Source organism: Chaetomium strumarium (genome assembly GCF_033439665.1).
Source record: "Chaetomium strumarium strain CBS 333.67 chromosome Unknown B0T15scaffold_2, whole genome shotgun sequence".
In the NCBI taxonomy this organism is placed as follows: domain Eukaryota; kingdom Fungi; phylum Ascomycota; class Sordariomycetes; order Sordariales; family Chaetomiaceae; genus Chaetomium; species Chaetomium strumarium.
In genome coordinates, this window is record NW_026944430.1 from 4308820 (window position 1) to 4322290 (window position 13471).

The 13471-nt window shown below is 56.7% G+C and overlaps 4 protein-coding genes across 4 annotated transcripts; 2 read left to right on the forward strand and 2 right to left on the reverse strand.

The window, feature by feature from the left end:
• Positions 1-874: 874 nt before the first annotated feature.
• On the reverse strand, positions 875-2348 carry B0T15DRAFT_129143 (uncharacterized protein). Its single transcript, XM_062861733.1, has 3 exons — positions 1474-2348; positions 1346-1406; positions 875-1266 (listed from the first exon to the last, which is right to left on the reverse strand). The coding sequence occupies exons 1-3, from the start codon at positions 2141-2143 to the stop codon at positions 930-932; spliced, it is 1068 nt and encodes a 355-aa protein (XP_062724870.1). The 5' UTR covers positions 2144-2348; the 3' UTR covers positions 875-929.
• Positions 2349-2629: 281 nt separating this feature from the next.
• On the forward strand, positions 2630-5228 carry B0T15DRAFT_566003 (uncharacterized protein). The gene is made up of 4 exons (XM_062870681.1): positions 2630-2947; positions 3009-3272; positions 3332-4789; positions 4846-5228. The coding sequence occupies exons 1-4, from the start codon at positions 2913-2915 to the stop codon at positions 4934-4936; spliced, it is 1848 nt and encodes a 615-aa protein (XP_062724871.1). The 5' UTR covers positions 2630-2912; the 3' UTR covers positions 4937-5228.
• A 369-nt stretch (positions 5229-5597) lies between these two features.
• On the forward strand, positions 5598-7166 carry B0T15DRAFT_390502 (uncharacterized protein; the record flags this gene model as incomplete). The annotated part of the gene is made up of 3 exons (XM_062864540.1): positions 5598-5756; positions 5811-6008; positions 6066-7166. 3 exons carry the CDS (start codon positions 5598-5600, stop codon positions 7164-7166), a joined length of 1458 nt encoding a protein of 485 aa, XP_062724872.1.
• A 2020-nt stretch (positions 7167-9186) lies between these two features.
• Positions 9187-10439, reverse strand: B0T15DRAFT_129223 (uncharacterized protein). Its single transcript, XM_062861735.1, has 3 exons — positions 10097-10439; positions 9529-9696; positions 9187-9386 (listed from the first exon to the last, which is right to left on the reverse strand). Exons 1-2 carry the CDS (start codon positions 10406-10408, stop codon positions 9571-9573), a joined length of 438 nt encoding a protein of 145 aa, XP_062724873.1. The 5' UTR covers positions 10409-10439; the 3' UTR covers positions 9187-9386; positions 9529-9570.
• Between the last annotated feature and the right edge of the window lie 3032 nt (positions 10440-13471).

The window sequence follows — 13471 nt, forward strand, 5'->3', positions numbered from 1 at the left end:
GTACATACTTATTTCTGTTCCTAACAAAATAATAACTGGTTTTGCGGGAATGGTTTCTTTATCCTACTAATAAAGCTCGCGGCCATGGGTCGGGCGATCGGGATCCGAGTGGGTCTAGTCCGGAGGTCGGCCGCGGTGGGCCTGGGACACGGCGATCCCCGAGCATGTCGGGTTGGCTCCTCTGACCACACAGCTGCGTCGTCGGCTAGGGAAGCAATTGCTTTCTTGGGGGCTTATTTCTGTCCTGGTATGAATGAGGAGATGGCACTTCTTCCGTGTTGCATATCAAACCTCCAACGGGACCAAGCAGATTTGTACTTGTACGTGTGAGTACCCACCAGATGCCTTAGTCGAGAGGGCTGATGGAGAATACATCGAAGTCATGTGCACGCAGACACCAGACTAGAAATCTCGAGGACATGACACAGGGCTCGGCCAGTCATTGATATAGAAGTTCTGCGTTGTCTGATCTCAACAACCACACCCCAGATGGGCTGAGCGGTCAATGGGGGTTCGTCTTGCTCCCGGGGCGGGGCAAACTGGGATCTCCCGGATGCTGAAAAGTTCGTTCTTATCCAGGGTGCAAGATTCTGTGAGTTGCGCCCCCGGGCCACCTTCGGGTGCCGGAGAGTAGGTCCCGTGAGGCCTGCGCGAATGCTCACAGCCGCGGTACAAGGAAGATCTGTATTCCGTACACGAAGCCCGTCCCCCGAACCAATCCCCTTGACCACTCTCCCGAGTGCATCGGCCAAGCGAAGTAAACCCTCTTGTGGGTTTCATAACTGGCTACCTCCATTCGTAGGTCGGGTTAGACTGTAAGCTTTCGTCACATTTTTCGTCCGGCTCCTGTTCTTCTCCCCATTCGCATTCCCACTCGCCGTACATAACATCCACATGATGGGCCAGGGCGAAGAGGGAATAATCCTTTTTTAAGATTCGATTTTGTAGGCCTCCTTCGCTGTCCCGCTCCAGAGCATCGCCTGGTCCTCCGTGCTCAGACCAGCCAGATCACACACCATGTCGACAATCTTGTGCCATTTCTTCCAGGCGTCGTCGCCAACTCCCACTGTGCAGACCGGCCAGTCACTGCCAAACATGATCCTGCTGGGGCCGAAGGCGGCGACCACGACCGCCAGCCACGGGAGGATGGCCGAGAAGATGTCATGAGCCGGCCGCTGCTTCAGCTGGTCGGGCAGCTCGGAGAAGCAGCCGCTGAGCTTCATGTAGGTGCGGCGGCACTTGCTCAATGTGAACATGGCCGTGCGCCTGGACGGTGTCAGTAATTTTATTTCTAGCTCGCCATCGGCAAACCCGCCAGCGGAGATCCCAGAAAAAATATACGTACCACGCGAGGTATGCCGGGTCAGTCTGGCTGACAATGGTCAAGTCCGGCTTGCAAAGATGGTCTGTCGCATCGTCAGCATCGGATGCGCAAACAACCCTTATCAAAGTGAGAGACCCGGGATAACATACTCAGAACAAACACCACCTTTTCCTCTTCCGCCACCCCGTCATGCGCACGATCAATCATCTCGACGGCCTCCTCCAACTGAATCCTCCCCCTCCGGTGCTGATCGACGCCAACCTCAAACACATACCCCTTCCTCCCGAGCAACTTCAGCCCCTCAATGAACTGGTCGCTCAAGCCGACCCCGTTCGGCTTGTCCTGCAGCAGATAGCGAAACCCCTTCACCTTGCTCCACGCCAGGGGGCCGGCCTCCTTCTCGGCCCGCTCGAGATACTCGCCCAGCCGCTCCGGCCCCAGGTTCACGGGAGCCCAGGGGACGAGCCCCAGGCACAGCCTGGCGTCCTCGGCGGAATGGCCCTCGCCCGGGTTGGACTCGCCGTTCGCCAGCCGGCGCATGAAGGCCACCTCCTGCAGCGGGCCCGTCCAGTCCTGCGCGCCATCGTTCTTGCGGTCTGCCTCGATGAAGATGAAGCCGGATAGCTGGGGTGGAGGGCGAGGGGCTTCGGAAGAGGCAGAGGCAGGGTTAGAGCCGGTGGCGGTGGCGGCGGCGCGGAACTCATCTACGGAGCACTGCTTGCCGAGCGGGTGGTCTGGGGTGCACCAGGCGAGGTTGGAGAGCTCGGAGGAGGGGTAGAGGTGGATGTGGCTGTCGATTATAGGGTGAGGAGATGACATGGTTGTGTACCTGTATGAATACCGGTCTGTGTAATGTTGATGTTGATGTTGATGTTGTGATCGGGTTGTCACAGCAAGTGCAGGGAGGGTTCCAAATTTTTGATAGAATGAAAGGGAGTTGATAGATATGGGCTTGTTCCTTTCGACTCCAAGGAGACACTTTGGAGTACGAAGAGGGACCTAGGTCTTTCAGCGTCGAATTGATCTCTCTTCTTTTCAAGTTGCTGCCTCACAAAACACAGTTGAGACCTAATAAAGCAGGACAAGACAGCTTCTCCCCGACCGAGCGGGGGAATTGATATCCTTCCCCACCAATAAGTGCAGCCCCTGCAGATTGCGCTGATCTTTTCATCACTTCTGGGACTAATATTCATCTGCCAAGGAGGCAGTGGGAGGCTGAGGAAGGGTGCATGCTGGGACAATGTGAGCTAACTGCTTGTATGTACGAACTATCGAGGAATGCAACAAAAGCAGACATACCGCGGAATGCCAGTGTCAGAACAGTAAAAGGGGAAAGTTCAATTGGAGGTTCTGGGGTTTGCTGTGCTTACACAGTATATACATCGCAGTCATTGTCACTTTGGCACTGTGCGTGCCAGGCTAGCAATTAAAGTCTTGCCCCACGACGCGTCTTCTCGCCTGCCCAACGCGACCCCTCCAAAGCCTTGGCCAGCTCGCACCACAACTGTCATACGATCGAAAACCGAAAAGACCTTGTTGGCATCGACGTTGGAGTTACCAGAGACCGCCCAACAGCAGTTACGCCAACATGGCCGAACAACAGATTACGCAAGGCGCGATAGAGTAAGTCGAGAAGCTGAACTGCGGGCCGATGCCAAAGAGTGCGTCTGACTTTCTCCGCCAGTGCCATTTTCAACGAGCCAGACCGCGCAGCCGCTCAGTTCCCCGTACCTGTGATGCAATGCCTGCAGCTCAAGACCCTCGAGGCGAAACAGGGAGCTCCGGGAGGGGGCGTTCAGAGATACCGCATCATCTTGAGCGACATCCGCAACTATGTGCAGTGCATGCTCGCCACGCAGGCCAACCACGTGGTGCACAGCGGCCAGCTGGATCGCGGTTCCATAGTGCGTCTGAAACAATATCAGGCCCAGTCCCTGAAGGGTAAAAAGTTGGTTGTGCCGTTACCATCCTTTTTAAGCCGCGGAGTAGCTTACAGGCTGTGTGTAGTGTCATGATCGTCCTGGACCTCGAGGTTATCCCGGAACTCGGCAACCCGGAAAAGATCGGTGATCCTAAGGGCTTGGAAATCAGGAACGAGCAGCCACAGAGTACAACTATCGGTGGTGCTGGCTTTTACGGGGTCAAGAATGAGCCGGTCCAGGAGTCGACATCGCAGGTCCAAAAGCAGTTGGCCTCTACCTCCAACCGAGGTGGCGGAGGAGGAGGGCCCAGCCAACACGGTGGCAGCACGATATACCCGATCGAGGCGCTTTCGCCGTTTGCGAACAAATGGACGATCAAGGTTCGGGTCACGAGCAAATCGGACATCAGGACATGGGCCAAGGCACACGGGAATGGCAAGCTGTTCAGCGTGAATCTCCTGGACGAGAGCGGCGAGATCAGGGCGACGGGCTTCAACGAACAGGTCGACCAATTCTACGACCTGTTCCAGGAAGGCAACGTCTACTACATCTCGACGCCGTGTAAAGTGGGGATGGCCAAGAAGCAGTTCAGCAACCTCTCCAATGACTATGAGCTAGTGCTCGAGCGCGACACCGTCATTGAGAAGGCCGAAGACCAGAGCTCGGTGCCGCAAGTGCGCTTCAACTTCTGCAGCATCCAAGAGCTCCAAGAGGTCGAGAAGGACGCCACGGTGGACGTCATCGGCGTTTTGAAGGAGGTGTCTGATGTGGACCAGATCATATCCAAGACGACACAGAAGGGGTATGATAAGCGTGAGCTGACGTTAGTCGACGACACGGGCTACTCGGTGCGTGTGACGGTCTGGGGCAAGACGGCAACCGAGTTCGATGCCAGCCCAGAGTCTATCGTCGCCTTCAAGGGCACGCGAGTCAGCGACTTTAACGGGCGCAGCCTGTCGCTCCTATCCTCGGGCACGATGGCGGTCGACCCCGACATCCCCGAGGCGCACAAGCTCAAGGGCTGGTACGACTCGAACGGCAGGAACCAGTCGTTCGCGACACACAGCAACATGTCAACGGTCGGGGCCGCGACGGGCCGCAAGGACGATTTGAAGACGATCGGACAAGTCAAGGCCGAGAACCTCGGAGTTGACGACACGACATACTTCAGCATAAAGGCCACCGTAGTGTACATCCGGCAGGAGAACTTTGCATACCCGGCTTGCCCCATCGAGGGCTGCGCTAAGAAGGTGACGGAGACGAGCGAGGGGTGGCGGTGCGAGAAGCACAACGTGGACCATGAAAGACCGCAGTATCGATACATCATGTCAATCAACGCCACCGACCACACGGGCAACCTCTCGCTCAGCTGCTTCGACGACTCGGCGCGCGTCATCATGGGCGGCAAGACGGCGGACGAGCTGATGGAGATGCAGGCGATAGGCGACAATGAAGCCGTCCACAAGGCGTTCGAGGCGGCCAACTGCAGGAAGTGGGCGTTCCGCTGCCGTGCGAAGATGGAAACGTATAGCGATCAGCCGAGGTATGAAAACGAGACGTATCATACTTGCTCGGAGTGATGCTAACAAGCTGCTGCAGGCTCCGCTACCAGGTCATGAGCGTCTCGCCGCTGGATTATCGGGCGGAAGGCCACAAGCTGGCCGAGATGATCAAGCAGATGAGCATGTAAGGTGGGATTACCGTGTGTTATGTTGAACTGTGCCCGGAACGGGAGTAGAAGCCTCAGCTCACCCCCGGGGTGGCGTTCGGAAACAGTCTGCAAGGACCAGTGGGGTACGATGGCCATCATGACGTGCATTCGGAAGCTGGAAGCTTTGTACCTTACGGAGTAACCCTTGCAAAAGATTTAGTCTGTAGACACACCGAGACACCGCTTTCCCGGTTGGAATGTAAGCTGGAAGCGTTGAGAAGCTCAACGATGAATCAGTTCAAACCGCCGTTCAAACGGAGGTGAGTGGGGCCGCCTAACGGCGCTTGCAGCCTTGTGGGTGCCGAGTGGGGCTTCTAGGCGCTAGGCCCCCAAATCGGAAATCGCGGGGTGAGAGAGCTCAAGCTTTACCAAGCAACTCACACCTCATCCATCAACAAAACTGCCAAAGCCCACGAAGTGCAGTCCTCTCCCAATTAACCGAACCGACGCGCCAATTTCAGATTAAGACCCCAACTTAACCGTAAACAGCTGGAGAGGTGCAGGACGGGCACAGCAGCAAGAGGCGTTGAACTGTAACATTTCCAGCTACGTTACCTATTCCGAACGTGTCACGGGGGCCACGACCTTATCGTCGATTTCTCGAGCTCAGGCTCTTCAGACAGAAAGACCCGGCTCTCAGATGGATCAAGCGGTCGCCGTGCTGTTAAACTTCCCGCCACCGGGTGGGTTCGCCGACGACGCGCAGTACCACTCGGCCGCTCAGTCGCACGTCCTAGAGGTGGAAAAGCTAACCGCGAAGGCCGACTTCAACAAAAGCTATGCTGCTCAGCTCCTCGATGTGGGTGCCTCATGTTGCCGGTTTCTAGGTCTATAACCACTGACACCGCGGCAGCATGTCAATCCAGCCCTCAATTCCATCTCGTACCTTAGCCTGCTCCTTGCCGTCCGGGGGGCCAACAGCCTACCGCAGGCCGATCTCTTGGCCAAATTCTCCGTCTTCCTCTGCACATTCGACGCCCGCCAAATACGTTACAGAAGCTCAGCCTTCTCGGTCGTTCTCGACTTGCTCGCTAGCGGGAGTCTGTTTCCGGTGAGGAGAAGTGGCTGTGCCATCCCCACGCATAGGCCGTGCTGATCCCACAAGTAGGCCTCGGTTGCTGTTGATCTTCTCACAACAGCCCTGCTCCGGCTTGATCCAACGGGGTCGGTGCTCACCCCCCACCATGTTGCTCTAGTCAAACTCGCATACACGACCGACGCCGTCGAACCAGCACTGCCTCTCCTCGAGAAGGACATCATCTTCTACCCCGGCGTGAAGGGCCTGTTGGAGACGCGGCCTCTGTCAGACCCGGACCTGCCACCCGCAGCGTACATGAACCGAGAGCCTGGAGTACAGAAGTCGCTCAGCCACAGCGACATTCTTGAATACGATCTCCTCCGTGCGCTGTGCTTCATTCAGCGGAGGGCATGGCGGCAGGCCTTTGACGCTCTGGAGCGTGTCCTCACATACCCCGCCAGAGACAGTCACTCATGCAGCAAGATCATGGTGGAGGCGCACAACAAGTGGATTCTCGTCGGGCTGTTACTCAACGGCAAGGTACCCACAATGCCGGCCACCATGGCGGCCGGAGCTCAGAAGTCTCTCGCCGCCCTGGGCAAGCCCTACCAGTCGATCGGCAAGGCGTTCGAGGAGAACACGGCCGAGTCGCTCAAGGCCGAATACGAGAGCCTGGGCGCGCAGTTCTTCAGCCAGGAGAACAACCTCAACCTCATGCGGCTGGTGATGCAACACTACCAGCGGTGGCAGATCCTCAATCTGCGCCAGGTGTACACCAAGATCTCGCTTGAGCAGATACGGGCGCGGACGCAGAGCGCCGAGACGGCCGCGCCGTTGGCAACGGAGGCCGAGATAGAGAAGCTGGTGCAGGAGATGATTGACGAGGGCATGTTGAGCGGCGTGATTGAGCGGCCGGATGGCGGGCTTGCTCACCTCATCTTCGTCTCGCCGAACGAGGAGCTCTCCGAGGCTGAGTTCGCGCAGAAGATGATGCGCACCGCGCAGCGCCTCAAAGAGCTGGAGCCTCTTGTCAAGGCGGCCAGCGAGCGCCTGGGCACGAGCCGCGACTACATCAAGTATTTGGCCGGACAGCAGAAGAAGGAGAAAGACGGGTGGCGCGACTACGACGCATCGTTCGTCAACACAGTCGAGGACGAGGACTTGATGACGGGTGTGGTTGCAGGCTACTAAGGAGCAGAAGTAGCTTCCACATCACCCCAGCGGGAATTAACTGGCTACGCTTGATTTTTATCTTGAGTGGTAGATAACACGTTGGGCGAACCTAGCTCTTGACTGCCCTTGCGGAACAGGGGCGACTCATCCAGAGTACGAAGAGACACTGGCTTATGAAAAGGAAACAAATCATGTATCAGGATGGCTGCGAACAGGCTGTGGCCAGGCGTTCGAGAGGACGGTGCATGGCTTAGGGATAACCATGCTTGCTGAGACAAGCATGTCTTGTTATGTTATGAATAAAGGGCATCAGAAGGAGGAATACAACGGCTGCTTCGTTGTCATTTGGAATGGACTGACGGGTCCTCGGCTCGGGCTATGTCCTGTCCAGATTACTAGGTAGAAAGAGCTACGTGCTGACTCTTATGTTTCCCTTCACATAATGCCCGAGGTGTCCCTTCTGCTGGCGCTCTGCTCTGATCCATCTTTTGTCTACCTATATCGGATGAGTCCTGGTTTGCGGTCCATCATGTGCGCCGGGACCAGGAGTACCTACTAGTAGTATACTCTATAGAAGTTCGACGTCCCCAACCGACCACTGCCGGACCTCAAGCCCGCTTGCAGAAGTGGCTGGCCCATATATTCGGCCAAGGGGTATTGGGGGAAGGCAGTAGTAGGCAGGTCCTCCCTGTCGGCAATGTGTACGCATTGAGAGGGGAGTTGGTTCGATTCCGGGGTAAAAATCCCAGCTTAGGGGTTTTTGGTAGCTGGCCCATGAACCCCTTCGATCTGGCGAAGGTCGGGTGATTTGGTTGGTGAGCTTTTTTGCGTGCGTTTTCCTGCTGCTGCTTCTCTCTCTCTGCTTCTTCCTTTCGTGGACTATCATTGATATCTCTTTTTTGGCACATGCCTCATCTAGTATACATGTCAAAGAAGCAAATAGAAAAACGAGCGATGCTCACAAACCCGTAATCCCAGCTGCTGTCTGCATATAGCCGGAACTGACACGGTCGGTCCCCTTAACAAGAGTATAGGAAGCAAAGCTTGAACCTATAGTTGTGCGGTAATAGCCAGCTCGGTCCATGCATCATATCGTCCCTCATCATTGTTCTGCCCCCGATCTCCTGGCCCATTTTCGGATTCGGTGTCCCATTTTTCCCGTCTAGTTAGATCGACAAAATGTCACCGGGAACTGCTCATATGAACCCTCTGCGCCCTCGCATTCTACTGCAATACGCCTAATGACCCGACCGACCGACCGACTTGATCCACAAAATCATATGGAGGTAACTCCACGTCCGAGACCTTACTCCCTTTCCCCCCTTCTTCCCTGCCCTAGCCCAGTGTCGGAGCCGCTGTGTCCATGTCCATGTACGCCATTCCTCCGTCCTAGAAGTGAGACATGGTGAACCGCAATTCCCCCTACTCCTTAACTGCCTGCCCTACATCAACCCTAATGTCCGAGTCCGCAAGGAGGAAAGAAAAGGGAAGGATAACACGTAGTAACCCCAACCAAAGTGCTAGCACTACTACTATCCCGCGGCATATCCATCTCACTTGTCACAGAACTTCCGCGAGAGCACACACCCTCTAATGACATTGCTCACTCAAGAAAGGAAGTAGGACAGAGACACACAGAGAGCTTAGAAGCTGGAAAGCAAAGGCGGAAGTAAATGGGAAATGGAAGGAAATGCAACGCAATGCAGCGCAATGCATAACGGCCCCTAAAGTAAACCTAGTCGTGATAAATACCCCCCCTCTACCCCCCTCACCCGCCCGATCCTCGAAAGACCCCATGTTCAAGACTCTAACCTAAGTAACACAGTCTATGTGGCACTCGCTGCCACAGCTGTGTTAAAGGGGGAACGGGAGGAAAGACAAGGCATGCTATGTAGTGAGTAGCAAAAAGGAAGATCTGAAAAAAAGGAAATAGAACAGAGGAAGAAAAAAAAACCCCGCTATCCATTGCCATCCATCCGTCCGTTTGTCCTGCCCCTCACCGTAAGGGAGTCCATAAACTAGTAGTAGGAAAAATTCGCAACGCTGAGCTCTAGAGAAAGCTGTAACGGAAAAGAAAACGAAAAGCGAACAGGACAGTGATAGGGGGAAAGATGGAACCTGCTGGGAGCAACGGGTGTTCTTTCTGACCTTCAGCAGACCGCGCACAGCGACGTCGGCTTCCCCTACCTAGGTACCAGGTAGTGCAGGCACCCCCCTTTTCGCCGAGGCCAACACTGACTGCTTAGTTATCGCCACCGCCCAGTCAGTTAATAGCTGAACTGAACTGACCCGACCTCTTCAGCAACGCCATCGCCATCGCCATCGCCATCGCCGTTGATGTTGTTGGACGTGTTGCCGGGGGGTGATTTCAAATGCACACCTCAGGGCCTCCCAGTCACATCGTTGCCGCCATTGGCCGCAGCTACGTCATCACCAGCGTCTTCCCCTTCCCCTCCCTCTTGGCGGTTGTTGTTGCTGCTGCGCGTAGGCGGCGCGATCGGCCCAAAGGGTGACGAGGACGACGTTGTGGTCGTCGGGTGGTGGAAGGCTGCGACGGTTGTGTGTGTGTTAGCAATTTGCGCATTGATGCTGGCTGATCCATGAGGTGGTGGTGGCGGTTTGTTAAGTCGAGCGGGAGGAGCTCCCTCCCCTCACTCGCTCGCCTGTGATGAGCGACTTTTTTCATGCATGCATACTTGCTTGAGACAGGTTGACTTTTTCTGCGCATTCCCGCGACGGAACCACAGCCCCATTGCCTCGTCAATCTGGCGGGCAGACAGACTTGTCGAAAACCCCGGGGTGTTGGGAATCCATCGTGCTGCACTCGTTCAAGAATGCCAAGACGGAAATAGGGGGTGATGTGAATGGAATGTAAACAAAACAAAAACAACAACCCGAAGGACAAAAAGAAAACCAAAAAGGAAATAAAAAAACAACGGTAAACTTACCAAACGTGCAGGCGGAATTAAACCCGGCAGCCTCAAATCCCAGTTGCCGCTGTGGTTGCTGCTGGGTCTGCGACGCGCGCCTCGCATGGTAGTGCAGGTGCTGCTGCTGCTGCTGCTGTTCCCACGGCCAGGCGGCACCCTGAGCCGCGGCACCACCAACAACACTGCTGGCGGTGCTGGGGAACATACCAAATCCTCCTCCACGCTGCTGGGGCGCAATTTCCGGCGTGGGATGATGATGATGATACTGCTGCTGCACAAGCCCCCGCGTAGGGCTAGCAACAGCAGCAGCAGCCGCCGCTGTGCCGTCATACCCTCCTCCTCCTCCTCCTCTTCTTCCTCCGTGCGGGAAGCCGTATCTCAGATCTTCGATGGCGCTGCTGGGTGGTGGTTCGGAGGACTGCGGTGCGGCTCGCCACGATGGTTGCGTCTCCGGCGGCGGAGCGGCGGTCGCGTTCCTGGTCCTGTTCCTGTCCCTTTCTGGGAGCTGTCCGTTATTCCCGCTGCCTCGATTTCCCATCGTCATGCCCCATCGCGAAGCAGCCAGGCCACCACCACCACCACCTCCACCTCCGCCTTCTCCGGCATTCCCATCACCATCCCGACTCACATCCCCACCAACAGGCGGCTTCTCGTCCACGGCAGCAGAGGTAGAAGGCGATGATGATGATGACAACAACAGATGAGTAGCAGTCGCAGTAGTCATAGCAGTCGCAGCAGCAGGAAGAGGAGGCCGCTCGGCCCGGGCCAGCTCGGCCTGGCGGCGCTTCCACCAGGCCGGGTAGCCCAGGAACAGGCCCAGCTGGTGCTGGGTCGCGCGGTCCGACGGCATCTCGTGCTTGTACTTGCAGCCTTGCTGGGTGAAGGCGCAGACGCCCTCGTGGACCCACTTGTCGCAGTAGATTTTGGCGCGTTTGGGTGCGGTGGCGGCGCTACCGGAAGATGTGGTTGTGTTTGTGGGGTAGTTTGCGGGAGTGGTGGTTGTGTTGTTGTTGGGTGAGGGCTGGGGGTTTGTGTTGTCAGTTGTATTTCTTCAAAAAGGGGTAAGGGGGTGGTGTGGAAAGGGAAAAGGAAAGGAGGCAAGGTTGGGCGTTGAGTTGTAGTAGGTTGCTTGCTTACCTGGCCATCACTCCGGACGCCGGGAGGGGAATTCTAAACAAAACATCAGCATCGTTAGCTTTTAGCACACCACACCACACCACCACTTCTTCGTTTCCTTTTCCACACTGCGAGAAATGACAAACTTGAACACCTACCCCCCCTTGATTGTAACAGCACACACAATATATCAACCTACCTTCCGCCCCTCAAAACCCAAAACAACAGAAATAAAAATAAAGAAAAAATAAAAAAGAAAGAAAAGAGAAGAAATACTCACAACAGCCCTCAAAACCCCGCCGAAATTACAACTTCTTCCATCCGGACCCATCCCCATCGGCACGGGCAGCACAACCAACCTGTCGCTCTGTCGATCGTCGGGCCTCTCCTGCACCGGAATACCCTGCAGCCGGAAGGGCAGCATGTCGACGGGCACGAGGCGCGTGCGGGCGCCGTTGGGGCGGACGAAGCAGTAGCCCAGCGTGTCCGGAGCGATGGTCAGCGGGAACGATGATGCTGTCGTCGTATTGGTATTGGTGTTGGTATTGCGGGTTGTGTTCATGTTCATGTTTGTGTTCATGTTTGTGGTCGAGGAAGAAGAGAAAGGGGAAGGGGAAGGAGAGGAAGAAAAAGAGGAAGAAGAAGGCTCGTTCCAGATGTTGTTGGTGGTGTTGGTGGTGATGGTGCCGCCGCGCAGATTCATCATGCTCAAGCCGCTGGAGAGCTGCTCTCTGCTGCCCAGTTGCTGCGGCGGACTGCTGGTGGTGATTTTGGTGGTGGTAGTAGTCGATGATGACGCGGGGTTGTTGCCATTGTTGGTATTATTATTGTTATTGTTATTGGTCATGTTGAGATGGCTTCCCGGTGACGTAGGCGAGTAATAGTAGTAGTGGTGGTGGAGGTTGCTGTGGCCGCCGCCGCCGCCGCCACCGCCATGACACGCCGGGTGGTGGTAGCCTGCCACGCTGCTGGAGCTGCTGGCCGAGGAAGGGTGGTGGCCGTGGCCGTAGAAGTTGCCGTTGCTGTGGTGGTTCGGAAATGCGGCCGAAGTCGGCGTCGACAGCGACACCGGCGTCGGCGGCGGGTTCGTGGGCAGGCCTGGCCCGGGCTGGCCAAAGAATCCGGCTATGTTGCTGTTGGCCGACGCGGGTAGGGGGCTGCGGACCGGCGTGGAGATGAAGAGAGAAGAGCGCGGCACTTGCTGGGGCGAGACGGCGTCTCCCGTCGTCATCAGCGCGCTCAGACGGGGCCTGGCCGGGTCGGCGCCGGCCTTGGCGCGCCAGTTGTCTGAGGCAAAAGGGCGCGATGCCTGGTCGAAGCGGGGGAAGTTGCGGAATGCTCCGAGCTGGCCGTGTCGGTAGGGGGCGGCAATGTCGCGGCAGTCGGTATTGGTATTGTCGGTGTTGTGGGTGCGAGGAGGGGAGGGGCTGGCCGACGAAATACTGGCATTTCTGTCATCACCACCATCGCTCTTGCCGGTACTACTAGTGGTGTGGTCGTTGTTGCCGTTGCCGTTGCGGTTGCCGTCGGCCTGCGCATTCTCGGTTGCCATCATGGCCTTCCACTTGGCGCAATAGTCGGTCAGATTTGCCGAATTTCGATGTTCGTCGTCAAACCCAGCCAGCCGAGGAGACGGCGAATCCGGGTCAAACGGCAGCTGCTGCGATGGCGATGACTGCGGCGTCGAAAGCAACGAGGGAGCCTTCATCGTGATGCCACTAGTAGGAGTAGTTGCGATGATATGAAGCGGCGAAGGATGCGGAGGGGGGGAAAGAGGGGCCGGCGATGAAGAGCACGAAGAAGTAACCGCGGCGGATGACGCTATATTTAAGCATGTGTTTCTCTCGGCCGGCGAAGAAGGAGTTTCTTCCGCGGCGTCCGTGGAGCACGCGGCAAGGCGGTCAAAGGCCAAATCAGACGCACTGCGATGCGTCTTGCCGGGCGGCTCGCTTTTGCCGAGTTCCCTGAGCATATCCATGGCCGTCTCAGCCAACTCTTAGAAAATAGAAAGGAAAGAAAGTCGGAGAGACTTCCGAGAAACAAGGCTGGGCTGGAGCCACGGAGCGAAGCGGTCACGCCGAGCAGCCAACACCCAACACTGTACACACCCACACACACGCAACGCGGGCAGCCAGACGAGATCGGACAGGAGGATGAAAAAGCGGGCCTGTGCTGGCGTGCAAACGGAGGAAGGAGAGAGACAGCGCCGGGCACCCGCTGGGTTGGGCTCGGCCTATACCGCCTGTCTCGTGGGTCGCGCGCGGAACTCGTCGTCGT

Coding starts and splice junctions, on each gene's coding strand:
- B0T15DRAFT_129143 (XM_062861733.1), bottom strand. CDS start 2,143: ATGTCATCTCCTCACCCTATAATCGACAGCCACATCCACCTCTACCCC. Junction 1,407..1,473: donor AAAGGTGGTGTTTGTTCTGA/GTATGTTATCCC, acceptor ACGATGCGACAG/ACCATCTTTGCAAGCCGGAC. Junction 1,267..1,345: donor GACCCGGCATACCTCGCGTG/GTACGTATATTT, acceptor GACACCGTCCAG/GCGCACGGCCATGTTCACAT.
- B0T15DRAFT_566003 (XM_062870681.1), top strand. CDS start 2,913: ATGGCCGAACAACAGATTACGCAAGGCGCGATAGA. Junction 2,948..3,008: donor ATTACGCAAGGCGCGATAGA/GTAAGTCGAGAA, acceptor TTTCTCCGCCAG/TGCCATTTTCAACGAGCCAG. Junction 3,273..3,331: donor CAGTCCCTGAAGGGTAAAAA/GTTGGTTGTGCC, acceptor GGCTGTGTGTAG/TGTCATGATCGTCCTGGACC.
- B0T15DRAFT_129223 (XM_062861735.1), bottom strand. CDS start 10,408: ATGACGGCACAGCGGCGGCTGCTGCTGCTGTTGCTAGCCCTACGCGGG. Junction 9,697..10,096: donor TAATTCCGCCTGCACGTTTG/GTAAGTTTACCG, acceptor CAACCGTCGCAG/CCTTCCACCACCCGACGACC.